Genomic DNA, 24,841 nt, shown 5'->3' on the forward strand with positions numbered 1-24,841 from the left:
ATATGATTGACCCGAGGAAGAAGGACGATGAACAACTTGTTATTGTGGGGAAGAATCGGCCGGGTAATCCCGTTTAATTTAGTATATGATCTTAATTTACAAAACACGGCAAGATTTATTCTTCAATAGGCTTAGCATAATACTGAGCCCTGTAGTCTTCAATCTTCTTGATATCTTCCTCCGGCAGTCTGCCCCTGGCGAACGAAGCAATGTTATCCAGCGTGATGATGCTGTGCACTGGCACGCCGTAGTCCTTCTTGACCAACGCAATCATGGAATAGTCATGATCCACCATGCGTTCCTGACGATCGAGAATGAGCGCTACGCCCGCAAGAATGCCGCCTTCGGCCTTGATTATTGCAATCGACTCCTTGATGGCAGTGCCTGCAGTCATGACGTCGTCGAGAATCAACACTCGCTTGCCCTTGAGGCTGCCGCCCACCGTGCTGCCACCTTCGCCATGGTCTTTCTTCTCCTGTAGTATTGTATGTCAACATTTTAGCTTGAAAAATAAAAAATAAAAATAAAACTGGAGCCCGCGCAATAGTGGGCCTTTTTTTTTCCTTTTACCTTGCGGTTGTAGGCATATTCCATCTTGCCATACTTCTGCGGCTGCTTCTCGGCCAACTTGACGATCGTCACTGCCGCCAATGGGATGCCCTTATATGCAGGTCCAAATATTATGTCGAATTCAAGATCAGACGCATCGATTATGGTCTCGGCGTACGATTCGGCAACCGCGCCGAGCACTTCGCCGCTAGAGAAAAGTCCGGAATTGAAAAAATATGGTGATTTCCTGCCGGATTTTAAAGTAAAATTACCAAAAGTGAGAATTTTGTGCTCGTACGCGAGCTGGATTAAACGTTCTTGATGGGCCTTCATTCTATTTTCGTTGTTTCTATGCGGTATTACCTTTTTTTTTTTTTTTGCATACGTATTTTATCTGAGACTATATCACAAGCGTTGCGCAGTTTATCAATTTTTTTTTTTTGGCGCTTCCACTTTGGGATCAAAAGTATAATCCAAAGATGATAACTTACACTGAATACTTTTTTCCTTTTTCTTAATTTTGCTATTTTATTTACGAAAAAAAAAAAAAAAAAAGAGAAAAGAAAATTAAACGGGAAAAATCAAAATTTATTTGCAAATCTGAATCTCTCCCAATGCTGAACCGTTGTTGCATGTAGGTGCACATGTCTCTTCTTATCTGATAGCCCCCGTAAAACGGATATGTATACTCGACTCTATAACTTTAACATTCTACATAATATTAAATAAGTAATAAAAATAATAATTAATAACCTTCCTTCTCTATGCAAATTTAAAAAACTTAACCACGATAAAATACGTGTACTAATCGTTCAAGCTGACGACTTTCTCAGATCAACAACCTTGAACGGCAACCCATCACGAACTGACACGTGGCCTGGTGGCATTTGAGCCTCTGTATAAATATTTTTTTCCGGGTGCGGATGGAACGTCCCTGGCCGCCTGCAATTCGTGATTACCTTGATACCAGGTGGATCTGTTAATCGGAATACCCCCCAACTGGGCTCATGCATGGGCGCGCATACTATGGCAATTGCTTCAGATAACATTAACTGATACGAATTCTGTGTATGCAAGTCCACCGAGGACAAAAAACACGTCTGCGTTGGATGCGTCTAACCAGGTTGGATTAGTTTCAAAAAACAGAATTAATAACCAAATAAAACATACATGAATCCAACCTAGCGTAAAAAGATCATTCTCATCAAGAAAATTAAACAGGCCTTCTTCATCTTTCGTGGCACACGTATCACTGGTTGATTCTTGCTCCGGAATAACAAGGTGAGTAATGAAAAAGGCATTCCGATTTAATAATCCGCAAAGAATGCCGCACGTTTCAAGCTTTCGCTTTGTATTAGTAAGTGCTACTTGTAAAAATGATGACCGAAGTTCAGTTGGCAAAAAAACCGTGCGCAAGGCAGTACCGCCCTCCGTCAACGCCGAGGCTTTATGTTCAATTCCTTGTTTCGATACTTGATGTTGTGCATGTGCAGAGGTTGTTTGTGGAAGCTCTTGTTTAAGAACCGCAGCTTCCAAACCTACAGGCGCCTGCTGATCATGTGAAGGAAGTGAGGGATATCGGTATTCATGCTGAACACCGTCATTGTCTAAATCTTCAAACCGTGAGCCCAAGTTTGATTGGTCTTGAATCCGTAATAATTCAGGATGCTCGTCAGCACCCAATCCTGACATGTCTATGCTAGTATTCTCCAAAATTCTATTTTCATTTTCTAGTTGCCGACCTTTTGCTATGCTTCTCTGTAATGCCAATTGATCTCTACGGGCTGTCAATGCTTGCTGCCTTTTGCCAAATTCCAAATTCAGCTCCTCGATTATAACTTTTAATTCTTGAAGCCGAACTAAAATTGGTGACAGTTTCTAAAAAAAAACAAAAAAATCCATGTTAATATCAACAGTGATAAAAAAAAAAAATCGGTCAAGCAATTGCACTTGCCTTTGACAGAACTGCCAGTTGTTGTCGCTCTGGTAACTTCCTTGCCTGCGGATGCGTGTGCAACGTGTTCAACACCAATTGCGCGTATCTTAAATATAAAATATACGCCTCATCATAGGTTTGTTCAAGATCGTACACTTTAGCTTGCCGTAATATCGCATTGGCTGACCGAATCCAATATCTCAGATGCACAGATTGATCGAAATCATATTCGTTTGCCAACTCAGCCAACTCAGCTATCGGCCGGCCAGCGTATGCTGAACCGCCTGTTGATGGCATTATCCCAGTCGTGGTATGTAGGCAGTCACTTCACTCGTATACAAAATAATGATTATTTTTTTTGGTCAACCATATGATGATTTTTCCTCAGTGCATCATAAAATGCGTCATCGGGACCAGCGAAACATTATGGTTCGACCGCCAGGTCAAAGTTTAAACTAGCTTTGCACGTGATGGAACTTAATGGATGCATCTGCTCTTCGTCGAGGTCAAGTCGATAGTATTTGACCCAGGTTTGACCCAGGTTTATAAGTATTTATCTTGCCAGCAGATATGAGAATAAAGATTAGATTACCGTCAGCAAAAAGTGCGGTGCTGTGTTTATCAGACAATGCCACTGTCGGTGACTTGCTGGATCAAGCCCTGGATTTGGACGAATTGAAGGCGACTGATGGCATAGAATTCAAATCTGGTTTCCCACCAAAGCCGCTGGACACGTCAACACGGTCAGCCGAACTATCATCCATAGGAATCAAATCAGGTGATCAACTCATTGTGACTTTAAAAACCGTAACATTATCGAGCCTGCCACAAGGTGTTGCAAACCTGGTCTCAGCACTTGGCGATTCCTACGGCGACTTTGCATCGTCCAAACCAGTCACGTTTAAAGGAACATCTGGTTCAGATAAAATTCAAGACGAAACCTTACGACCACCCGAAGCTTCATGTGGTCCGGATAACGTGGTCGTGCTACGAGTTATGGAAGATGACAATTCGTGCTTGTTCCGGGCAATTGGGTACGTCATGTTTAGAAACCTAGATACCATGCATGAATTACGATCATTAGTAGCATCGTATATTCACGATAATCCTGAAGAGTATCCAGATGTTGTTCTTGGAAGGCCGCGACAAGAGTATTGCCAATGGATCACGAAGTCAAACTCATGGGGTGGCGCGATTGAGATTGCCATTTTGGCAAAGCATTTTGATGTCTCAATATGTTCCATGGATGTTGCCACCAGCAGAATTGACACGTTTAATCCTGGTCAGGCCACGTTTGTTGTTGTGGTTTACAGTGGCATTCATTATGACGCCGTGGCGCTGGCTCCGGCCGGCGTGGAAGGCATGGCCGATTTTGACCAGACCGTGTTTAACAACGACGCAACTGGAAACCAAGTTCTTGATTCAGCAAAGAAATTGTTAGCCCAACTTAAGGAACGACATTATTTTACTGACGTTGCCAATTTTTCGACTCAATGCGCAGATTGCGGAGTTGTTTTGACAGGCGAAAAGCAGGCCGAAGTGCATTCAAAAAAGACGGGGCATCAAAATTTTCAAGAAATAAGTGGTTAGAATGCATTTAAATTAACTATGAATTAAATCGGAATAATGTTGACTTGTCATAAAAATTATTCTATCGAAAACAATTACCAACACAAGATGTGTCTTTTTTTTTTTTTGCCAATCCCACGAACGCCGTTGAAACAAATTTAAAATATGATGTGGTCTGCCAAGATGTATTATTCAACTTCCATCTTGTTTTCTTGTGTTTTCTTTTGATCTTGATAGTCCGACACGAACTTGTTATACTTTTCAACTCCCAACCCAGAAGCAGCATCCGCTTCAGCTTGACTGTACGGTTGCTCTTTTAATAGCTTGACTCTGCGCTTATGGTTCTTGCCTCTGCGATGGACAGTCTCTGCTTGTTCAGTCTCAAAATATTTGGCACAAGGAATGCAATAATGTTGACCTAATCCTGGCTTTGTTTCGTCAAGCGGTTGGTTTTGTAATTTCTTGACGGTTGCTTCTGAAGACTGGTCTTCATGAACTTGATCGAGATCACTGATTGCCACCACGTTTAGTCATTCAACATGGCAAACCACAACAAAAAATCAAAATTAAAATAAAATAAATTGAAAAACTTACCGAGTTCTTCGCTTGGTTTTTGATCTTCTAATCGAACCCATTTTATATATTTACTTTTATTAACAATTTGATTTGTGAAAAATCAAAAATTGCCTTTAACAACCCAAGGAAAAATATTTTTGAGCCGCTCAAAATTAAATAGTACTTCGCACACAACCTTAATTTTTTTTTGGGCTACACTGTATTAAATAAAACGTTCGGTCATCTTTTTCATCGTACTATAAATCGAAAGTCAATTCCAAGTACAGAGTAAACATTTGACCAGGAACGATCCATTTCGTTGTTTCCGTTTACACTGAAAGATGAATATAGTCTCTCGGACATTTTGTTCGGCCACAAGACCGGGTTTGGGCGCCACAAGTGTTCGTACTAGACTACTCAAGTGTGGTATTCGAACGATTCATTCTACACCAGCACGGCATGGTTTCAGATTAAAAAATTCTTTTATCGCAGGCGGTATTTTGACCATTGGTGCTGGGGCTTTTTTATTGACAAACAACATTGACGCCGAGCAGAAGTTGGCCGATATTGGCGGTAAGTTTTAAACATATCACTCACAAAATTTGTTTGAAGACTCAATCCTTACCTTTTCGACGACAAATAGTGTTCACTTGGGGATATAATGGCAGAAAAGTTGTGTTACCTGGGAGTCAAGACGATGCGATCAAGACGCCGCAATCGATTCCATATTTTGAAGGGGCCGAACTTCGTGATTTAGTATTAGGGGATGACATCAGCGGTAAGTGAAGCGTCGCCGCTTGTTGGGGTCGGGGTTAAATTCATGTTTCTAATTACAGAATAAGTTGCTGTTACTGCCAATGGTGATTTGGTACAATGGGGAAACGGTTACGATCCTACAGTGACCGTGCCGGAAGTCGTATTGGCAGGCAAAAACATCATACGCGCAGTGATTAGTCAAAACACGATCTATGCACTCACTGCGAAAGGTGACAAGATTTTTTCAATTCCTGGGTCCAAGGCCAAACAACTTGAACTTGACACCGAGTCAGAAACCAAGCGATGGTATTTTTCGATTTTTTCGTCTTTTAGTAAGAACCTTGCATTTAAAACGATCAATGTTCCACTCCAACGATCTGAAACCGTGCAGGATATTGTGACCGGTTCTCAGCATGCTTTGATTTTAACTTCCAAAGGGCGGGTATTTTCTGCCGTGACTGGTTCCAACCCTGTTTATTCTACGGAGGGGCAATTGGGAGTTCCAATCTTGCTTGGCACTGATCAGGACAACTTGGTGTTGCCGGAGAAAGTTCATGAAATCGTGACGCTTCGAGGTATCGAAATTGTTCAGATTGCTGCTGGCTCGTTTCATTCTGTCGTGCGTGACAACGAAGGTCACGTGTGGACTTTTGGTTCCAATGCATACGGGCAATTGGGGATCGATTTTACAATCGAAACTGCTTTTGTTCCGATCCCGAGCTTGGTTCCGTTAGACAGGCTTTACAACACCAGAGGACTTGCGGACACGGTGTGCAAATACATTGCCGCTGGTGGTGATAACACATATTTTTCAGTCGAAAACAAGAAAAAAAACGAGATTGATTTGTGGGTCAGTGGTTCTGGATTGTTTGGGCAACATGGTACCGGACGGTTTATGCACATGCAAGGTACTCCCATTCGTGTCAAGTCACTGTCTGGTTTGAAAGAATGTAAGTTTTTTTTTTTAAAAGTCATGTATACATATGCGTGCATGCTTGTTTATGTGTGATTTTGTAATGTGCTGGCTGTTTTTTTTTTCTAATTTTTTTTATGTTAGTCGTTAACGACAAGTCACAAAACATTCCCATAAAGTCAATATCAATTGGCAAGAAACATGTCGCGGTAGTGTTGGATAATGCCAAGTCCGACAACGGCGAAGTCAAACGAGAATTATTACTCTGGGGCGGCAACGACTGGTTTCAATTAGGCAACGGTAAGCGAAGCCAGCTTGCCCGGCCGACTCATGTGAACACGTTTGTCGGTAGCGACGTTGACAAGTTACCACGACGTGGTGGCGAGTTTACAGACAAGCGTCAGAACTTGACCGAGGGTACGTCAAGGCAGGGCAAGCGCGTCGAAGCCACTATTACCTGCGGCAATTATAACACGGCGGTTTACTGGAAGGTTGAATAGGAAATAACGTGTTCAATTTATGCCTAACCATTTTTTTTATGGACCGTATTGTCATGTAAATATTTAATAATCCTACGATATATTTAACTCTTTAACGTCACGCAAGCAACCTCTTCGTGTTTTCAAGCATAAATAATTAAATATCTGCTCCAATTTGAACTTTAGGTATTATATTATATTGGTACTTTTAATTAATTTACAATTGTATCTATCGTGTAGGAATGCAAAAAATGACACTGACTGTAATTACGTACTGAATTATGTAATGGGAAATTGGGTATCTATTTTTAAGTTCCGCATGATCCATCAAAGGCCTGGCCAAAATAACATTGAAAGATTGCTCGTTTACGCATGCAGACAATTCAATACAGACTTTCACGGTTATAATAATTTCAAGCAAAAAAAAAAAAAAAAAAAAAAAAATTAAAGGAACGGGATGCCGGTTTACTGGCGACGGGGCGAGTTTAACGATGGTCATCATTGGGGGGGACCGAGACCGCCTCCGGACGGCCCGCCGTTTAATGATCAAATGTTCTCAGGCGGTCCTTTCGGTCGGCATGGACCTGAGGGTGGATTTAACCCTGGGAATTATCATGACAAGCCGTTTGATGGGTTTGAGCCACATGAAAGAAATGGTGGTCCTCCTCCTTGCTTTTTTCTTGAAGGTGGCGGACGAGCCAGGAAGAATTTTTTTGTCGTAGTGTTGATGATTTCGATGGTCGTATTGTTTGTTTTTAGAAAATACGATCGAAAGAAACGAAGATTTGGTGTTTGGTATGTTTTAATACAGGGGTGATGTCTTTTTTTTTTAATAGAAAGCTAACGTTTTGGTTGTGATTTACAGGTTTTTGGATTTGTCGCGGCTATTAATTGCTGATGGGATTTCTAAAGCAATTTTTATTTTAGTATTTTGGTTTACATTTAAATCGGTAGACCAAGACAATCCAGACATATGCCGCTTGCCAGTTCTTGAACATTTTTATGACACAATCGTTGGCGTGCCGTTGTGCTTGCTAGCACACAGGCTGGTGTATGCCGTGTCAGTGAGGGCAATAATCGGCCGGATCAGGTACGCTCCTAAGGATGAGGTTATCAGGGCAGGATTGGCAAGCGGACACTATGGGCATCCGATCAGGCTTCACAATTTTTTGAAGCAGACCTTAGTTTTAACACTGTCGTATACGTTCGCCAGGTTCGTGGTTGGCTTGATTATATATTCCACCAAGTCTCTTGACCGGTTGTTGATTACGGCATTGCTGGGTTGGACCTGGCCGATGGGACCTGGCGCCGAAGTGTTGATTGCGTTCATGGTCTACCCGTTGTTGTTCTTTTCGGTGAAGTATGTAGTGATGGACCGCTACATCAGGTACCGATGGAAGGCGAAATCAAAGTCTAACGATGACGTTGAAGAAGACGGAGCGATTAATCTGGAACAAAATGGCGACGAATTAGGTCAAATTGAAGCACAGGGATCCGGCGAGCACAGGCAACAGCCGCAACAACATGAAGAAGGGAGAAGGCAAGAATCCGATCCAGGTTTTGCAGTGATTGAACGCCGCCGCCGCAGCAGCAGCTCAGAAGTTGACCGTGCGGTTAGGGCTGAACCAGGTAGGGTGGCATCGAGCACGGCATCGTTGTCGGGGAGCCCATCAAGCGCGGAGGTGGAGTTTTCTCGCAGTGTTTTAGGGTCGAACCAGTCCACGCGGGCCATCTTGACCACCATACTGACGCGGCCGATCCAAGTGAGCGACGACGAAAGCTCAACGTTGTCGATAAGTTCGTCGTGGCCGCCATCGTATGCGGCAGGGTATAATGGGTTGTTGTTGACCGCGACTGGAGATGACGAGCCGGGGATGGAAGACGGACTGCCGACGTATGCAGATTCACAGCGCGAGGCGGCTTTGAGCAGCAGGATGAACACGTCGGATTTGGATGAAAATAAGCGTTCGGTATACCATATGGATTGAGAATGGATTGTGGCATTGGCAAGATTAATAAAGGTGGAAGGAAAGTTTTTTTGTTTTTTTTGTTTTTTTTGTTTTTTATGGCGTTGTTTTATCGATTGATTATACACAGATATAGTATACATGGTATTTTTTTTTGGTATTTTTTTTTGGTATTTTTTTTTGGTTTTTGGTTTTGGTTTTTGGTCTATCGAATGTCATTGTATAGTTGGTTAGTTATAAGAGGCTGACGGTTGATTCAAGCCTACTGCCAAATGCAGTTAGAATTGAAGAAGCGAATTATGCTGAGTAGTACAAATATTGGATTTATATACTAGCGCCGGGGGCCGGGAAATTAACATTGCATAAAATGTTAAAATTGTGCCTGGCCGCAAAACCAACGAGTTTCGGAGGTTCCTGACGCTATGCTTGTTCGGGTTTAGTCCTGCTGCTGTTGGACCCCTCGCTAGTCAAGTATTTCTTTGGTACGCACAGTAATATATCCATGGCTTGTAGTTACGTTATGTGTGTATATTGTATATATATTGTAAACCACCGCGACTTCATCGTGTAGTATATATTATCTTTTTTTTTTTTTTTTTTTTTTTTTTCCCCCCCCTTGTCGTGGGAATTTCATTAGCTCACCTTGTTTCCCTCCTTTCCGCCCGTTCAAGAACCCGTTGCGGGGTCCTTTTTTCTTGACACAAAATTTTTTTTTTTTTTTTAACAATTAAATTTGGTGGAATCAGATGCGGGCTGAAGTATTGATTGCGTTGTTGTTGGCATGGGTGGGAACTGCGGTTGCGTTGGAGAGTTCGTGGATTAGTTCCGTGTTGACTGCAGATTCAACCGTGCCAAGTTCACCTGGCAGTAGTGGTCTTGTTACCGACACATCAGCAGCCTCAGCATCTGTCATCTTGTTGAATTCTGCTGGCCTTTCAGACGTACTGACCGAAACTGGCAAATCCGTGTCCGGCCCGTTAGTCACGGCGGCGGCGTCGTCGTCGTCGTCAGTGTCGGGTCTGCCAGCAGCTGCAGCGACCACAACAACAACAGCTACAGCTACAGCTACAGCAACAACAGAAGCATCAGAAATTGCTACGGTGGTACCGACTGCATCAGTTACGGCAACGTTTAGTTTGGCATCATTTATTTCAATCACAATTTCGGATTACTCTGCCGCGACTGCAGGGAGCATTATACCTTCGACCTCGTCCCTTGTCGACGCGCCTTCATTGGCAGCTTCAACTTCGGCAGACCGTCCCACCGATGTGCCGTCGGCATCACGTTCCACCAACACGAAAACCATAATTGCCGTTGTCGTGTCCGTCGTGGTCGGCATCCTGGTTATTCTTGCCCTGATTTTTGTTTTCGTTTACTTGCATCGCAAGCAGCAACGCAAAACGTTGTCTCACGTCCCCAGTCACGATACCGAGGTTTCTGGAAAATCATTACAGCAACCATCATTGCCAGTGACAGACGTAGCGGCAGCCACCGCGGTGCCGTTGGACGTGATTGCGGAAGAGGAAGAAAAGGACGCGCTCGGCAATCCGAAACGGACAAACAAGTCACTGCCGCCACCGCCGTTGCAGCCGGCATTGCATGGTCGTGAACCTGGTCCGGGCGTGATTCATGAGAAATGGCAACGACCGCGCGAACGGCAACAAACTAGTAGTAGTACTAGTGATCAAGACGCGTTCACGCACCGGACGAATTCTGCCAATGATGCCAACCGTCACGTGTTTATGCTTGACGATTCTCGGTAGATTTTAATTGCATATTCATCATTTCGCGGAAAGAAAAGAATTGGGTATTTGGCGTTTTTTTTTTTTTTTTTTGGTTTTTACATTTACATTTGCATGAGCTTGTTTTTGAGTATAATACCGGGTGTACTATTAAATTCAGTGATAATTAATTAGTTATTAAGTCTTAATATAAACATGAAAACAAGGCACGCGCTTTGATTGGCAATGCGAATGCGCTCGCTGTTCGCGTTTCAGGGCGCACAAATTTTCCCCTTAAAAAACAAGGGTCAAATCTTAAAAAATATGCAGTACAAGTACCGCAAAATTGTCCGGTACCCGCAATACCCAATTCAAACAAAGGTTTGACAGTGAGAACAGACCAAGCAATGCATGCATCCATCTAACTCGCAATCTGCAACAAGTCGGAGTGCCTGCGTGGATTTTATTTTATTTTATAATTACAGCAGCGACAGTTTAAGTAATCAATTCCAGTGTTGACTGTGCTATTTATTGGTTACCTTCTTGTTACCCCCTTTAAACCCAGCATCCCCGGTTTTAAGCTTTTGAGTAATCGAAACTCAAATCTCGTAACTGCAAAATTTTGTCGTGATGATCTAAAATTCATACTTGATATATATACTCATTTTGGATATCACCAGACCACCAAGTTGATACCTAAATGGCTAATTTGAAAGCACCAGTGTCGTTTTGGTCTGGTGAAAACTCGCCGTCGTCGTCGCCGTCGTCAGCGGCTGCCGTCTCGGCATTAGTCTTGCCGCCAACAACTCTGTCATCACTACCTGCTCAGTCAGAACCTAACAAAGAACTGATCTCAACCGATTCAGAATGTCCCGAATGCGGCTTGTTTTCCGTTCGCCGGTTTTTAATTCAAGAAGATTTGGCATTGATCATGTGTGCCGAGCAATCCGTAAGTTGTTGTTGCATCAAGTTCAAAACTTGGCACGTTTGAATAAGAAGCATTTAAAAAAAACAAAATAAAATAAAATAAAACTAATTTATTTTTGGTTTTAGTGTGGGTATCCTTTTACCGGCCAAGATATCACAAACTCAATGGTCAAGGTAGAACGAAATGAGGTTTTGGAAACCGTGAGAAGAAGAATGCTGGATGTTGGCGTAAAGGACGACACGGCCAGGCGGATTCGATAAGACGATAAACATTTTCAATATTATTTATATTCAAATCCCCCCTTCCCACAAAAAAAAAAAAAAAAAAAAAAGATTTGATTTGATTTGCATGGCGTACTCTGGGAGTTTTTGAAGTTTTAATGAGTTTTATAATTATTGGTCTGTTTGAATATTAATGTTGTATGGTTAATTAAATTCTTGTTATTACATCACAAATTGAGTACCAGTTTGATATATCTGAGCAAACATTGTAATTATTCATTCTCACGTTAGTTAATTGTACGCGAACTTACCCTACGGATTCAAATATCAGAGCGGAGAGATAAGATATACCAATACTCTCCTATAAAAGCAAATACTGTTCAATTTTCAAAAAACAATACTTAACAACAGAGAGAAACAAAAGATTTATTATGACATTACCCAAGCTTAGTGATCATCAGATTTCAGAACTGGGAACAAGAACCCTTCAAGGTATGAATGCTGTACTAATGCACTGTTCAATCCATGCGGACTATTTTTTTTTTTAATATTCTCTTAGCTCGATCACTATCTTACTCACCATATTCCAATTTCAAGTGCGTGTCAAATTCACGAGTAATACCACGAAAGAGTTTAAAATATTATAGGATCACTAACTTTTTGTTGATTAATTGTCAGGGTCGGAGCAGTTCTTTTGACCTCGGATGGCGCATTTATCGAAGGAGCAAATGTTGAGAATGCAAGTTATGGTGCATGCATTTGTGCAGAACAGACCGCAATCGTGAAGGCAATTGTAAGCTGATACAAAATACCTTTTCCCTCCCTTTTTTTTTAATTGGCTCGTCATATACTTTGGTCAAAATGATTTACCCCTCCTCCCCATTATAGACAACAGGATACAAGTCATTTGTTGCTATTGGCGTGGCGTCTAGTTCAGGAACGGTTACTTCTCCATGTGGGATTTGCAGACAAGTGTAAGAAAACCCTTAGTTTTGGCAAGAAAAAAAAATAATCATCGAGTTTCATAAGTTACACATAAATTTTTGACCATTTTTTTTTTTAATATTCTTTATTAGTATTCGCGAATTTGCTCCTAAAATTGAGATATACATGTTTTCCGAAGATTTATCATACATTGTCGAGCCACTCTCTGGATTATTGCCTTTGAGCTTTGGACCGGAAGACCTTCTAAATGCTAAAGAGACGGAGTTTATGGATGACTCAAAAGCATTAAACGGACAGGCAACTTTATGAATTTAATATAGGGTTTACTTGGATTTGGATGGATGATTGGCGTTGTAGTAAGGAATGGTGTATATCAATGAATAATAAAAATAAATAAACCTATTAACACAAGTTGAAATACAATTGAACTACATGGTTCCAAAATACAAAATACAAAATACAAAAATCAAAAAAATAATTTTTATGTTCGCAAAACAATTTTGAGAATGAGAAACCAAAAAAAAAAAAATAGAAAAAAAACCTCATTTTTACTCTTTCGTTTTCTTCTTCTTTTTCTTCTTTTCTCCAGATTCATCATCTGCTTTTCTCTTTTTCTTCTCTCCAGATTCATCATCTGCTTTTCTCTTCTTCTTCTTCTTCTTTTCTCCATCTTCAGACTTGGATTTTTCGTCAGCCTCTTCATCTTCATTATCTTCGTCCTTAGTTTCGACCTCCTCACTCTTGATCACCTCGATCTTGGCAACTTCGGTTTTGATATCTTCAACTTCCGCCTCAGCGGCAGCTGCGGTAGTACCCTGAGCATTGCCATTTAAATCAACGTAGTTAGATTTCCACCCGGCAGGCGTGGCTTCTGTTGTTCGTCCGTATTTGTCCAGCTTGCCGTCAGCTTTCAATTTCTTCTTCTCCAAAGCAGTCGGGCCAAGACCCCATCTTCTTGGATACGTGTCGCGCTCCATGATGCATCGCTTAACCTTAGCAACCACTCCGTGATCACAAGTTGAAAGTTCGACAGTCGACATCTGGGCAACTCCAAGAGCAATGGCCTCACCCTTGGTGGTCATTAACACAACCTCTTCATCAACCTCGATGCCAGCTTCGTAACGGAGCAAACCTGGAATCATAAGCTTGGCACCATAGCAAACAGCATTAACCGCAGAGTCCTTGACAACAATACGCTTGTAGCCAATAAACAAGCTCTCGAGTGGCCGAATAACTCGTCTGAGGTATGATTCATCTCTGGTATTATCGTAAACCCACTGAGCATCAAGCACGTCATGAAGCGTGACAAGGTTGTCATCCTCACCCATGGCTCCAGACCTTACACGTCTAAGCTCCTGCATGTGACCACCAACTCCGAGCAACAATCCGAGATGGACGCAAAGCGTTCGGATATACGTGCCAGCTTCGCAACTAACCCAAAAAACGCCCAACTTGCGATCATTATCAAACTCAATCAACTTGGATTCATGAATGGTTCTGATACGAAGCTGGCGCTTGACTGCAGAAATCAAAGGAGGTCTCTGGAACAAGGCACCGGTCAGGGTCTCCAACTGGCGCAACAACAGTTTCTCGGATTCTATGCTCTCGTGCAAGCGAAGAACACAAACGTATTCCTTACCAGCACCTTGCTGAGACTTGACAAGACGCGTAGCACGGTCAATACAAACGATAAGACAACCTGTAACTTTAGGATCTAAGGTACCACTGTGACCGGTCTTCTCAACTCTAAGAATTCTCTTTATCCACGCAACAACTTCGTGACTGCTAGGATTACTTGGCTAAAAACAAATATTGTCAGCATTATTTCTAATGTCCTACAAACAAGCAAAGTCATCTATCTACCTTATCTAAATTTATAACACCACTGCTGATGTAGCTCTTGAGATCTCTCTTTAAAGGCGTGCTTCCGCTGTACGAATATATTAGCTCTTGCTCTTAGAACGCATTTAATGTGCATCTTTAAATACCTAGGAATAGGAGTATAATGACCTAAAAAAAACAGTGTAAGTAATCTGCAAATTCAACAAAAACTAAAAAAAAAAAAATGTTTTCAACATACCAGTTCTAACAATTAACTGATCATAATTCTTCAAAAGTAAAGGCCAGGTTGAAGTGTCAACACTAGATCCAACATTCTCTGGCTTGATCACAAAATCGGAAGATGTTTCTTCCTTCGTCGCCATCTTTTCTGGGTATGTTGTTTATCTAGACCGAAATAGATTGTTGCTGGATAAAATGGTGGACTTTTTTTTAATTTTGAGAAGCGCCCTAGGAAATTTTTCTTCATCACATTTTGGGTTTAAGAATTACCCTAAACAACATCACGTGATACATATATTGATACTTTTTTGGCTTTTAAATATCAACATTTAATATTTGTTCAACATGATAACTTATAGACGAACTAACTAGTCGTCTTATATATTTACTTTATAAAATTGATTTAATTTAACTTAACTATTAAAACAAATTAAAATACATTATATATACCATAACTACATTTTCCCTCCCAAATTCCATAGATGCGCTTCTAAAAATCAAAAATATTCCGGAAATCAACATATCTTCTACCACAATCACTTAAATATTTGTTTACGACTCCTCTCACGGTTTCAAACTCGGTCCTGTTATGTTCGGCCAACGCGTCAACAAGAGTATCGCCCAAGCCCTTAGACTTGTCAACATTAAACAAAGAATCCAGGTAGAGGAGCTGGTTGTATAACTGCTTGTCCGAAAACTCGTATTGCATGACTCCACGACAAGATTTTGCAAGCCCGTCTCGTCCGATGCATCGCTTGCCGTAAACAGAGATTTGTCGTGTTCTGTTGCCACAAGACGAATCATCGCAAACGACCCACCCATCGTAATATCTCACAATTGTCTTTCTAATATTAAGCTCTAATTGAGCAATAACAGACGCAATACCAAACGACGCATGACAATTGGAACATTCCAATCCTTTTGCAGTGCACAACTCCTTCGAATTCATAATACCTGCAAACTCTGTACGATTTGAACAGCTTGAGCAAGATATAAGAAATCTTTCCGAATCCTGAAATCTTTCATTGTCTGGTATAGTACTTTCCAATGGTTCAAGATCGAATGCATTTTGCTTGTCGCTGTTGCCGGTAATAATTTGGTATTTGCGAACGTCGAGCCCCAAACAGTTTGCCAAATGTGCCGAATCCGTGCCATTAATCGTACCACAAAGACGTTCAATTGGTGGTAAAATTTGCTTAGCCAAATAGAATTCATGATCAGGGATGAGACCCGAGTCAGTTTTAAACACGTCCCCAGGTGGGAACGCTCGCTCAGCAGGATTGTTCCCTTCACCTGCTGTGATTATGTATCCAATAACATCGTTTGGTAATACGTTTTCACCACGAGCTTTGCGTTTCAATGCCGCTTGAACCGGTGGCATTGTTTTACCACCTTGATATTGTTCTGGAGCTTTACTAAGCTTAGTGTAAATAATAAATTTGGAAAATGGAATTTGATCCTCATTGACCCTTGTTGTTAATTCTCGCAAATATTCATGAATTTTTTCAACCACGGTTTCTGTTTGTTCGCCGGATAAGATGCAGTTCAAAACATAAGAAGAAGCTTCCTTGGAAAGACTGCAGTATTCGCGCCGTCGCATATCCAAGCCTTTGACTTCAACCTGAGTCTCAATCGTGCCATTGACATCGATGCAGTTCAATGCCGCATATTTTTTCTTTGCATGCATCAACAATCGCTGAAAAACATTGTCAATATCGATTTCCAATAGTCTGTACCTCTCATTGACGGCCTTCTTGAATTCTTGCCCGATATTAATGGCCTCATCATACGATTCACAATTTGTGTTGATCATTACGGAGTCGGTATCACCATACACAACTTTTAGTTGTAACGACTCTGCCAACTCTTTTGTATTGGTAAGAATTTCACGACCTTTGTAAGTTGTCAACATTGCCAGAGGTCTAGCATAAAATCTGGATTTGGTATAACCAAGACATCCATACATAGAGTTGGCGGTCAGCTTCAAAGCTTGTTGCTTGATATCCCACTGGGCTATTTGAGTCGAAGTTGCTTTCTTGTCTTTCATGAGATTTTTAACTTGCCGACGTCTTTGGACAAGGGTAGCAATAAGACGGGGAAGAATTCCTTGACCCACATCGGTTGACGGCGGGTCTGGGACGGTACTATCGCTTTCGGACTATTTCAGGTTAAACAAATGAAGCTGTATCATGTCTTGCAATCAACTTACACATTTTGATCTATCCACTGTTGTGAAACAAATATTATATTCCTGAATGATACTTGGGTAAAGCGAGTTAAAGTCCATGACAAGAATATATTTGTCATACAAGCCTTTCTCTGGTTCAAAGACAAGTCCACCCTTGTACTTGTCCTTTTTCTTACTTCCCACCGTTTCATCATCTTGATCGTCGTCATCTTCAAAATTTCGTCGATTTTTCTTTTGAATATCAGCTGGCAACTTGTCGGGCACGATGTATTTGTTCCTTATGAATTCATGAAGCAAAATATACTCGTTTCTTTCAGATCTTGTCCCACTGAGAGTTCGTGCCCATGAATTACCTGCCAGGTTAGTAAGTTGCTTAGTTAACGGCAAAATCTGAATCTTGAGAGCCAACGTAGCAATAAAGTGCGTATCAATTTCACAATGCTTTAAATATTGCAGCAAATTTTCTGACTTGTCGGTCCAATTTGAACTCTTTGACAGATTAATCTCTTCAGTTTCCGGTCTAGGTGTTTTCATTCCGAGAACGACACTGCACATTTCCGTCAAACTCCAAGATTGACATTTTGGCATCATTGATTTTCCATGATCATTTGCCAAGTCACAAAGAAGCCGACCTGAAGCTACAATTTTGTCTGTAAAAAACGAATTTCCTGGCCATTCTGATCGTCGCAAACGACCCATGCGATGCCAGTTTGGTGTCTTTAATATTTTCATTCGATGCAGTAATGTGCTTAAATCAACTGAATCTAAATTATGTCCAATAAATACGTCCGGATCAAATCGTTGAACACGAGCTAAAAAATTGTTTAAAACTGCCTGCTCGTTTCGTTCAATATGAATGGTACCACGTCCATTACGCTTAATCTCACTTTCAAAACCAGGAGGGTATATATGGTTAATTGGACGCACAATTGTAAACACATATGGCTTCAAGCTTTCCATCGGCTGAGTTGTATCGTGTTTAACTAGATTACAATTAGTAATTGAAACAATAACGTCTTTATTTTTTTTTATGTTTAAGAATAGGCTCACCATTAGTAAACACTCGACCACTTATGGCAACAATCTCTTGCTTGTTATCTTTCGGGTTAAGAACGGTTCGCAATGCCAAACTCATAATCGTAAAAGGTGGAGCGTCCGTGTCATCAAGAGGAGTGACTGACATTGGATTATCTACTGCCATCTCAATTTTGCACCACGAAATCTAAAAATTTCACGTTAACTTATTTCATACCATAAAAGCTATCTTAGTTTTTAACTTACATTCGCTGCTGACTGAGTGTCAATATTTTTAATCTCCAAAAAGCATGGCCCCATAACACGTCGTAGCAAAACAAATTGTTCAAACATTCTTGTATAAGTACCAAAAACGTGTGAAAACGTCTCTCCTTGAAGGTCAGATTGAAGCTGTTTATCTGAATAAGGATATAAAACTTCAAGATAAGTACTTTCATGAGGAATATCTGGGAGATCAAAAGCGTACTTTCGTTGACATGGCTTTGATTTCCAAGCTATTTTGGATTTATGGAAAATCTCGTCGACTTCATTATAGACGTCCTCCATTTGAACTTCTTCGTCTGTATCATGACCATCTCGTCTTCTATGAGTCCGAGGAAGAAAATAAAGCTTACGCATGATTCCTGAAACCTGAACCATTGAACTGACATAGTTATCAGAACCCTTGGCTTTTACTTTTCCAAACAGGACCAATGTATTGTTAACCTCGCAATAGTCAGTCCAAAACATCTTAACCGTGCCATTTTCGTCAGCCACGTCGGACACTGGAATTTTTCCCATTGAAACTGATAGCTGAGTAGCGGGTGACGATGCTAGTTGAATGGAATCATTCATCTTAATCCATTCCCTTGATTCATCCGACTCAAGTGTCTTAGCAATCTGTTTTACGGGTGTGGATTCCAGCTTTGGCACAATTGCAGGTCTTGAAGGTACCGGTTTTGATGAAGAAATGTTGACAAGCTGAACATCTGTACCAAGGTTTGCTGCAAGTGGCTTTTGAACTTCCATTGATTCGTCTTCATCTGGATCAAAATCGCTTATTCCTTCCATTGAAATAGCAGTGACGCTAGATTCTTTGCTTTTGTCTGAGTCTTCAATGCTGGTACCTTCAGTCATCTCCTGGTCATTGTCCAAATTCGAATCTAACTGCGACCATGTGGTGTTCTTTTTTTGCTGCGCACTTGGCGAAGATAAGCCATGAGGGACATCGTCACTTTCTAATTCAGGTAAATCTAATCTTGAAACATCTTTGTTAACACGAGTAGAAGGAGTGGGCGTAGTGAGCTCTGTTAAGCGAGCCGGCTTTTTTGATGTGCTGCTAAATGTTCCAAATCGCGACGTGGTTGTGGTAGTGGTAGACTTGCGATTGGATGCCGGAGTGGTATCAATTCCGTTCAAGATGTCATTTAAAAATTCGGCATCGTCTGCCTTATCCGTTCCGGTTGCTGTTTGTACTATTTTCTTGGGACGTGACGCAGCTTGCTTTGTGAGAAATTTGTTCATGGCGTTACGCTGTTTTTCAAGTTTCTCATCTTTCGCCTGCTTTGACTTCTTTTTTTCTATAAATCATAATTAGCACTGTAATAAATAGTAAATCTTCTTTTTTTTTAACAAGCTTACTTCTGGAATGGCTTTGTTCCTCTTCGCTTTCGCCTTCAGTTTCACCTGTATGATCCCAAGCATCTCTTCCATCATCTGCGTAGCCCAAACCATTATCATCAACTACAAAATCCTGTTCTAGTAGCCTGCCTCTAACAACTTGCTTAAATTCATCCTCATTAACTTCGTCGTATATATCATCATTTCTGTCTGTATCGTCGTAAGTTCTCTTTTGACCGTTACGAGCGCTCCGTAATTTCTCCAGGTTCTGGCGCCTGGTAGCAGCTGAAGAGCTCATGCTTGCAGCTAAACTAAATGAAACAAATCCTGCAGACAAAACAATATTAAAAAATGGGACAGGATGTAGCAAGCAAGATTGCAGTGTTAAGTTCCAGTAATTCTAAGTGAATATGCGAAAATCGAAATCATGCGAACCCGGTCGCGGACGCGTTTGACAAGAAATTATACGCGTTTCACGCGCTTAAAACTCATACAGTATTGAAAGCATATCTTACACACGTTTGTGTACATTTTCGCCACAAACGCGCTAACCCAAATCTCTGATTTATTGTAGAATTTGGACTGATGAACGATTGATTAAATCATTGCACAATTTAAATTGGTTTGTAACTGCCAATAAAAATATTTTGATTGTCCTGTGATTTGATAGATATTATAATTATTATTAATTATATTGTGATTTTCAAGAAAATACGGGCATAGATTCAGCAATGGTGGAGTTTTTTTAGCGGTGACCGATGCTGCGCAAGAGCAGCAGCATTTTCTAATTCAATATCTTTTTCTAATTTGGTTTTGAAGCAAGATTATACATATTATAATATGTCAATATTGTGTTCATAGTAAATAAACAATCTAAGCTCATACATCAAACTTGCGACGTGGCTGTCTTATTTATTATGTTTGCCATCAATGTAAATTTGACTTTCTTGTAGCTTGAAGAGTGCTTTCTATTAAACGCCGAGGCCACTCTAAAAATAATTATCAAAAATTGATAAGTTAGGACTTAAGTACGTAGAGGTAGCTCAGACTGATTCCTATTCCTTCTCTTCCTATGCAAATACTAATGTAGAAATTGGGCTGGTATATTGCTCGTTAGTGGCCAGTTTTAATTACGAAATATCATTAGTACTTTATATTTGTCAACATTAAATAACAACTATTAAAAATCTAAAATAACACCATTTAAGCAAATTAAATAACAAAGAATAATTCGCTGTACAAATTAAAACTAAAAAGGACATCATAATCCATTATCAACCATTAACAGACAAAGCCACATGATTACTATAACGGATAGTCCATACAGTGAATTCTCGAATACCCTTTTTTCCCTCCAAAAAAGTAAAAAAAATTAGAAACTAGAAAAAAAAAAAAAACTATTAACACATAAGAACCGGAATATGCTAACAAAATTAGATTATCTGTATAACTCGGCATCATAACTAAATTATATCTAGATTCTAGTGATCTAAAATTATAAAACGGGATTATTTTCTTTTCTAAAACCAAATTTGTATTTAAACGGTGATGCCCTCACGCAGTTTAAATTTCAAACGGCAGTCATCTTGTGGGAAGATAGTAGCGAACACCTTAATTTCTTCAGAGTCAGGAGTAACCTCGTGATCCCAATCAAGAAGCAATGCAGCTTTTCCAATCAAGGCAATAAAGTTCATAACGGCGTAAGTCTGACCAAGGCAGACATGTGGGCCAGTACCAAATACAAGCCAGTTCTTGGGATAGTTGTTCGCAGTTCCCTCGGGTCCCCATCTTTCAGGCTTAAAAGAATCAGGTTCAGGATAGGCCTCAGGATCATGAAGAGCAGGGTACAAGGTTGGAATAACCATGGAACCCTTAGGAACAGTGTAATCGGGAGATACAGGGTAGTCCTTTTTGACAAGATATGGAACCATAATCACAGGCGGTCGGTAACGAAGAGTTTCCTTGACAACCTGGTGAGTGTAAACCATCTTGTCGATTAAATCAACGTCGAGCTTCTTGGTGAGATCACCGTCACGGACTCTAATCTGCTCTTCACGAACTTTCTCGAAAACATCAGGTCTGTCGGCAAGAATTTGGAACAACCAAGTTGTAGCACTGGAAGAAGCATCTTGAGAGGCAAATAAGAAAGTGAAAATAGTTTCTGAAATTTCCTTATCAGTGAATACGCGGATCTTAACACCTCCAGTACCATCAGCCAATCTGCCCTTGTCGCGTGCATCAAGCATCTCTCGAATCCAGGCGTCCATGGTGCAAGTAACTTCACCACCGGCTTCCATAGAAGCACGAGATTTGGTTGCACACGTCTGAAAGATATCGAGAGTCAAATCAGCAGCTTTTTTTCCGTACCAAGCATTAGTAAAAGGCAAAATGATCGGGAAATTGACGAGTTCAAGAGCCTTAGTGATAAGATAATAATTTTCAGAAATGTCCTTAACTTGCTTGTCAGTAATGTAATGGCCACAGAAAGTTCTGCAGGACACAGCGCAATTAATTTCACGGAATATAGGCATGAACTCAGTGTGGCCATTCTTGGACATTTCAAGAAAAATCTTCAAATACTTGTCGTAGATTTCTTCCTGTCCTGGAAGATAGACAGAAAGCGCCTTTCTGGTGAAGAGACCGTTCAAGCCCTTTCTGTAATCAACATGAGCCTTGCCATCAAGGAAAACCCAGTTGGTAGATCTCAGCAGCTTGATGGCGACATCGACAACACACGGTTTAACGTAGGCAGGTGAGTTGAGAACCTTTCTTGCCAAATCACGAGTAGATGCGATAACAACAAACCTTAACAGATAAGAACAATTGACTAATATTGTGCAGAAATAAAAATTAACGCGTACTTATGGAAAACAGACACACAGCTAAGAGGACCTGAAGCCCACTTGGCCTTGTACTCTTCGAACTTTGGGTTCATGGACTCGAGAAAAGGACCAATAATTGGGTAAACCTTAAACCGTGGGCCAGCAATTGAACCCTTCTTGGAAACATAGGAAACTATGAAAATCCAAAAATAATAATAATAAATGTCAGTATTTAACACGTCAGGATATCGCGGTCGCCAAAAAGAAGGAATGAGCATACTTTGATCGTAAACAGTGATTGCGATGACAAGACCGACAATTAATTTCCATGTAGAAAACCCTGTGACCAAAGTTGAATAAAGCGAGGCAATGCCAATTGCCGACGCATATTCCGGCACGCTAGGGATGTACTGAGCCGTGATGTTCTCGACACTCATTGTATTTTGCTGATGTGGAGAAGCGTAAATGGGAAAAAAAAACCAATGTAGAGCAGGGATTTTTTCTTAAGATTGCAGACCACAAACAAAACCGCTCCGCGGCACAACCGAGCGTTCCACCTCGTATTCGTAAATATCGGGTAAGGAGTTCCATAATACGTTCACAAATGCAGTCACTCGTTATATAATTCGTACTCGGCTCAGATGTAGATTTTTGCCCTGTAGCGTCACTCAAAAAAATCATGCCAGAAAATAAGCTACGTATATAACGCTTGATTGGATGGTGATCAGGCTACTGCTACTAGTTATATAAAATGAAATAAGTTTAAACATGGTCCACAACACATTATGTATATCGTAAATATATCTATACATTTAATTATTGTGAACTATAGATTTAGTTTTAGAAAATTCTTCACCACGTTTATTATGTTCCATTAAAAAAAAAAAGACTCGGTAAAGCCTCAAAATCACAGAAACACCAAATGCTAAAATACAAATGTGATTATACAAAAAAATATTGATCCATTTAAAAACCTGAATTTACAGAGGAGCATACAGAATTTGTGTGACTAGCCGCTTTGTTAATACGAATGCTACCTCGATATTTAATTATGAATGACTTACCATATTTTCGATGATACCTGCTTACACTAGCAACCGCAAGTACGTTATGCTTAATAGACGTTGTAGCTAAATGATTTAATACGACGTGATTAGGTATCGGCAAAACACTACTGTCATCCTTTTCAGTCGAATTAGTGTTGAGAATTACCGTCTCCAAATGCGGTGGAAGATATGGCGGTGCGGGGCAATCTTCAGGAATATATCTATCCGGTCCCTGAAACATTTCTGGTATCTCATTCGTGTACTCAAGCGGTGCAATAGATGCCGTCTCTTCAAACTTCTCTTCTTCTAATGCACCTTCCCGCTCGAGTGCAGGTAAATCTGAAGCACTAACTTCAATGTAGTTTACCAGATTTCCCATAGAATCGGTAGCTGTTGGAAGTGCATCTGAGCACCTCAGTTCGTTGTCAACCACAAAGCGAATCCGATGAGTTCCTGGTGGAAGGTTTACCACAGTTGAAAACTCATCACCACTATTCCACGTTAATATAATAGATTCATCTTAAATCGTTTTCTCAGTCTATTCTTACTTCCTGCTTAATTTTATCATCTTTCTCCATCCCGTAAACGTTCCTGTAACATAGACTTTCTTGCCCCCATGTATCCAACTAATGAGGGTAGGAATGTATTGATCTGCAAATTCCACAGCAGTTTCGTTAGCTTTACGAACAGTATCACAAGCACATCTGTTTCTTACCAGGTGTTTCTCCGTAATAAAAATCAATCTCTTCGCCGGAGGCCATTTTTGAAACTGGCCTGACTGCGACTTCGGAGTCCTCCGCATTGTTTGATTCAATGCGTTCTTTGTTCCCATCAATATTTAACTCGTTGAATTGTAAATGACCAACTGAAGAAAGGTCGTTACTTGTCGCCTTTATATCCTCAATGTGCTCTTCATGGTGGGCATGTGGCGCCGAGTCCAATGATTCGTAGCTGACTGTCCGTAGTATATGGTTAGACTCTCTTCTAGTCGATTGGGGTTTTACCAACGCATCTTCATTTATCTGGCTAGAATCTATTGATGTTGCGTTGGTTAACGGTGTATCCGCATGACTAGACACAAACGATGTGCTGGCAGACGTCGTCGAGGCATCATGATGCTTTTCACTTGAAGTTGAGTTTCCCATTGTAGGGAATTCTCAGCAACAAAAAAAAATCTGTTCTAAATCTTTTAATTATACACAAATGCAACAAAAAGTAAAAAAAAAAAAGCGAGTAGGATTAAACGGATCCAGATGATATACAAATGCTAGTGTTTCGAAATGTTTTTGGTTCACTCTTAACCTTGCGGAGACTGAATTTCTCCTCTTATATTATGTAATCCAGCTGTTAGGATTGCGCGCTTCAAGAAAAGATTAGCCTCGCTGAATAGACAGCAAACTGAGCAAAGATAGCAAAGAAAGAAAAATTTTACGGGAAAGAGTCTAAATTACAGGAAGGAATACTATGGCATACCCTAAACCAGGTAGCAACCTTTAGTTAACTTGTAGATATGGCTTCTCTCTTTATGAAAGACCCCCATGCTAACACAGT

General features: G+C 40.7%; 13 protein-coding genes across 13 annotated transcripts; 6 read left to right on the plus strand and 7 right to left on the minus strand.

Moving 5' to 3' along the window:
• Positions 1–5: 5 nt before the first annotated feature.
• V1514DRAFT_200806 (phosphoribosyltransferase-like protein) lies at positions 6–1,121 on the minus strand. Its single transcript, XM_066924664.1, has 2 exons — positions 571–1,121; positions 6–475 (listed from the first exon to the last, which is right to left on the minus strand). Exons 1-2 carry the CDS (start codon positions 880–882, stop codon positions 116–118), a joined length of 672 nt encoding a protein of 223 aa, XP_066781017.1. The 5' UTR covers positions 883–1,121; the 3' UTR covers positions 6–115.
• On the minus strand, positions 1,050–2,886 carry V1514DRAFT_337824 (uncharacterized protein). The gene is made up of 3 exons (XM_066928735.1): positions 2,504–2,886; positions 1,720–2,427; positions 1,050–1,664 (listed from the first exon to the last, which is right to left on the minus strand). Exons 1-3 carry the CDS (start codon positions 2,780–2,782, stop codon positions 1,362–1,364), a joined length of 1,290 nt encoding a protein of 429 aa, XP_066781018.1. The 5' UTR covers positions 2,783–2,886; the 3' UTR covers positions 1,050–1,361.
• Positions 2,887–2,949: 63 nt separating this feature from the next.
• V1514DRAFT_337825 (uncharacterized protein) lies at positions 2,950–4,483 on the plus strand. Its single transcript, XM_066928736.1, has one exon. It carries the CDS (start codon positions 3,056–3,058, stop codon positions 4,073–4,075), a length of 1,020 nt encoding a protein of 339 aa, XP_066781019.1. The 5' UTR covers positions 2,950–3,055; the 3' UTR covers positions 4,076–4,483.
• V1514DRAFT_286028 (uncharacterized protein) lies at positions 4,243–4,689 on the minus strand (the record flags this gene model as incomplete). The annotated part of the gene is made up of 2 exons (XM_066925187.1): positions 4,243–4,564; positions 4,649–4,689. The coding sequence occupies 2 exons, from the start codon at positions 4,687–4,689 to the stop codon at positions 4,243–4,245; spliced, it is 363 nt and encodes a 120-aa protein (XP_066781020.1).
• A 148-nt stretch (positions 4,690–4,837) lies between these two features.
• V1514DRAFT_337828 (regulator of chromosome condensation 1/beta-lactamase-inhibitor protein II) lies at positions 4,838–6,963 on the plus strand. Its single transcript, XM_066928737.1, has 4 exons — positions 4,838–5,182; positions 5,253–5,387; positions 5,452–6,315; positions 6,423–6,963. The coding sequence occupies exons 1-4, from the start codon at positions 4,951–4,953 to the stop codon at positions 6,776–6,778; spliced, it is 1,587 nt and encodes a 528-aa protein (XP_066781021.1). The 5' UTR covers positions 4,838–4,950; the 3' UTR covers positions 6,779–6,963.
• Positions 6,964–7,307: 344 nt separating this feature from the next.
• Positions 7,308–8,745, plus strand: V1514DRAFT_285987 (uncharacterized protein; the record flags this gene model as incomplete). The annotated part of the gene is made up of 2 exons (XM_066925186.1): positions 7,308–7,552; positions 7,623–8,745. The coding sequence occupies 2 exons, from the start codon at positions 7,308–7,310 to the stop codon at positions 8,743–8,745; spliced, it is 1,368 nt and encodes a 455-aa protein (XP_066781022.1).
• A 578-nt stretch (positions 8,746–9,323) lies between these two features.
• V1514DRAFT_337832 (uncharacterized protein) lies at positions 9,324–10,604 on the plus strand. The gene has a single exon (XM_066928738.1). The coding sequence runs from the start codon at positions 9,471–9,473 to the stop codon at positions 10,485–10,487; it is 1,017 nt and encodes a 338-aa protein (XP_066781023.1). The 5' UTR covers positions 9,324–9,470; the 3' UTR covers positions 10,488–10,604.
• Positions 10,605–11,145: 541 nt separating this feature from the next.
• On the plus strand, positions 11,146–11,633 carry V1514DRAFT_322417 (uncharacterized protein; the record flags this gene model as incomplete). The annotated part of the gene is made up of 2 exons (XM_066926113.1): positions 11,146–11,394; positions 11,499–11,633. 2 exons carry the CDS (start codon positions 11,146–11,148, stop codon positions 11,631–11,633), a joined length of 384 nt encoding a protein of 127 aa, XP_066781024.1.
• A 229-nt stretch (positions 11,634–11,862) lies between these two features.
• Positions 11,863–12,950, plus strand: V1514DRAFT_337841 (cytidine deaminase). Its single transcript, XM_066928739.1, has 5 exons — positions 11,863–12,086; positions 12,154–12,190; positions 12,273–12,387; positions 12,483–12,568; positions 12,671–12,950. The coding sequence occupies exons 1-5, from the start codon at positions 12,026–12,028 to the stop codon at positions 12,846–12,848; spliced, it is 477 nt and encodes a 158-aa protein (XP_066781025.1). The 5' UTR covers positions 11,863–12,025; the 3' UTR covers positions 12,849–12,950.
• Positions 12,951–13,082: 132 nt separating this feature from the next.
• On the minus strand, positions 13,083–14,801 carry V1514DRAFT_364697 (pseudouridine synthase). Its single transcript, XM_066929793.1, has 4 exons — positions 14,620–14,801; positions 14,528–14,549; positions 14,403–14,469; positions 13,083–14,338 (listed from the first exon to the last, which is right to left on the minus strand). Exons 1-4 carry the CDS (start codon positions 14,741–14,743, stop codon positions 13,088–13,090), a joined length of 1,464 nt encoding a protein of 487 aa, XP_066781026.1. The 5' UTR covers positions 14,744–14,801; the 3' UTR covers positions 13,083–13,087.
• Positions 14,802–15,012: 211 nt separating this feature from the next.
• V1514DRAFT_337844 (uncharacterized protein) lies at positions 15,013–19,861 on the minus strand. The gene is made up of 5 exons (XM_066928740.1): positions 19,444–19,861; positions 18,070–19,382; positions 17,839–18,010; positions 16,810–17,771; positions 15,013–16,758 (listed from the first exon to the last, which is right to left on the minus strand). The coding sequence occupies exons 1-5, from the start codon at positions 19,718–19,720 to the stop codon at positions 15,091–15,093; spliced, it is 4,392 nt and encodes a 1,463-aa protein (XP_066781027.1). The 5' UTR covers positions 19,721–19,861; the 3' UTR covers positions 15,013–15,090.
• Positions 19,862–20,546: 685 nt separating this feature from the next.
• On the minus strand, positions 20,547–22,747 carry V1514DRAFT_337847 (cytochrome P450). Its single transcript, XM_066928741.1, has 3 exons — positions 22,525–22,747; positions 22,284–22,437; positions 20,547–22,227 (listed from the first exon to the last, which is right to left on the minus strand). The coding sequence occupies exons 1-3, from the start codon at positions 22,679–22,681 to the stop codon at positions 20,961–20,963; spliced, it is 1,578 nt and encodes a 525-aa protein (XP_066781028.1). The 5' UTR covers positions 22,682–22,747; the 3' UTR covers positions 20,547–20,960.
• Positions 22,748–23,082: 335 nt separating this feature from the next.
• On the minus strand, positions 23,083–24,698 carry V1514DRAFT_337850 (5'-AMP-activated protein kinase beta subunit, interation domain-containing protein). The gene is made up of 4 exons (XM_066928742.1): positions 24,006–24,698; positions 23,839–23,941; positions 23,309–23,781; positions 23,083–23,253 (listed from the first exon to the last, which is right to left on the minus strand). Exons 1-4 carry the CDS (start codon positions 24,433–24,435, stop codon positions 23,225–23,227), a joined length of 1,035 nt encoding a protein of 344 aa, XP_066781029.1. The 5' UTR covers positions 24,436–24,698; the 3' UTR covers positions 23,083–23,224.
• Between the last annotated feature and the right edge of the window lie 143 nt (positions 24,699–24,841).

This window comes from Lipomyces japonicus (assembly GCF_038497905.1).
Source record: "Lipomyces japonicus strain CBS 7319 unplaced genomic scaffold V1514scaffold_65, whole genome shotgun sequence".
In the NCBI taxonomy this organism is placed as follows: Eukaryota; Fungi; Ascomycota; class Lipomycetes; order Lipomycetales; family Lipomycetaceae; genus Lipomyces; species Lipomyces japonicus.

Bases quoted from the DNA above. Each gene is read 5' to 3' on its own strand.
- V1514DRAFT_337825 (XM_066928736.1), top strand. From the start codon at position 3,056: ATGAGAATAAAGATTAGATTACCGTCAGCAAAAAGTGCGGTGCTGTGT.
- V1514DRAFT_337850 (XM_066928742.1), bottom strand. From the start codon at position 24,435: ATGGGAAACTCAACTTCAAGTGAAAAGCATCATGATGCCTCGACGACG. The intron at 23,942-24,005 runs GTAAGAAACAGA...TGGAATTTGCAG, and splicing joins TTATTACGGAGAAACACCTG to ATCAATACATTCCTACCCTC. The intron at 23,782-23,838 runs GTAAGAATAGAC...AACGTGGAATAG, and splicing joins ATGATAAAATTAAGCAGGAA to TGGTGATGAGTTTTCAACTG.
- V1514DRAFT_200806 (XM_066924664.1), bottom strand. From the start codon at position 882: ATGAAGGCCCATCAAGAACGTTTAATCCAGCTCGCGTACGAGCACAAA. The intron at 476-570 runs GTAAAAGGAAAA...ACAATACTACAG, and splicing joins AATATGCCTACAACCGCAAG to GAGAAGAAAGACCATGGCGA.
- V1514DRAFT_337844 (XM_066928740.1), bottom strand. From the start codon at position 19,720: ATGAGCTCTTCAGCTGCTACCAGGCGCCAGAACCTGGAGAAATTACGG. The intron at 17,772-17,838 runs GTGAGCCTATTC...ATTGTAATCTAG, and splicing joins TGGTCGAGTGTTTACTAATG to TTAAACACGATACAACTCAG. The intron at 16,759-16,809 runs GTAAGTTGATTG...AACCTGAAATAG, and splicing joins CAGTGGATAGATCAAAATGT to TCCGAAAGCGATAGTACCGT.
- V1514DRAFT_364697 (XM_066929793.1), bottom strand. From the start codon at position 14,743: ATGGCGACGAAGGAAGAAACATCTTCCGATTTTGTGATCAAGCCAGAG. The intron at 14,550-14,619 runs GTATGTTGAAAA...TGTTTTTTTTAG, and splicing joins TCAGTTAATTGTTAGAACTG to GTCATTATACTCCTATTCCT. The intron at 14,339-14,402 runs GTAGATAGATGA...ATTTGTTTTTAG, and splicing joins GTGTTATAAATTTAGATAAG to CCAAGTAATCCTAGCAGTCA.
- V1514DRAFT_337828 (XM_066928737.1), top strand. From the start codon at position 4,951: ATGAATATAGTCTCTCGGACATTTTGTTCGGCCACAAGACCGGGTTTG. The intron at 5,388-5,451 runs GTAAGTGAAGCG...TTACAGAATAAG, and splicing joins ATTAGGGGATGACATCAGCG to TTGCTGTTACTGCCAATGGT. The intron at 6,316-6,422 runs GTAAGTTTTTTT...TTTTTATGTTAG, and splicing joins ACTGTCTGGTTTGAAAGAAT to TCGTTAACGACAAGTCACAA.
- V1514DRAFT_337824 (XM_066928735.1), bottom strand. From the start codon at position 2,782: ATGCCATCAACAGGCGGTTCAGCATACGCTGGCCGGCCGATAGCTGAG. The intron at 2,428-2,503 runs GCAAGTGCAATT...GTTTTTTTTTAG, and splicing joins AACTGGCAGTTCTGTCAAAG to AAACTGTCACCAATTTTAGT. The intron at 1,665-1,719 runs GTATGTTTTATT...CAACCTGGTTAG, and splicing joins TTACGCTAGGTTGGATTCAT to ACGCATCCAACGCAGACGTG.
- V1514DRAFT_337847 (XM_066928741.1), bottom strand. From the start codon at position 22,681: ATGAGTGTCGAGAACATCACGGCTCAGTACATCCCTAGCGTGCCGGAA. The intron at 22,438-22,524 runs GTATGCTCATTC...GGATTTTCATAG, and splicing joins AATCACTGTTTACGATCAAA to TTTCCTATGTTTCCAAGAAG. The intron at 22,228-22,283 runs GTACGCGTTAAT...TTATCTGTTAAG, and splicing joins TGTGTGTCTGTTTTCCATAA to GTTTGTTGTTATCGCATCTA.
- V1514DRAFT_337832 (XM_066928738.1), top strand. From the start codon at position 9,471: ATGCGGGCTGAAGTATTGATTGCGTTGTTGTTGGCATGGGTGGGAACT.
- V1514DRAFT_337841 (XM_066928739.1), top strand. From the start codon at position 12,026: ATGACATTACCCAAGCTTAGTGATCATCAGATTTCAGAACTGGGAACA. The intron at 12,191-12,272 runs GTGCGTGTCAAA...ATTAATTGTCAG, and splicing joins TCACCATATTCCAATTTCAA to GGTCGGAGCAGTTCTTTTGA. The intron at 12,388-12,482 runs GTAAGCTGATAC...TCCCCATTATAG, and splicing joins CCGCAATCGTGAAGGCAATT to ACAACAGGATACAAGTCATT.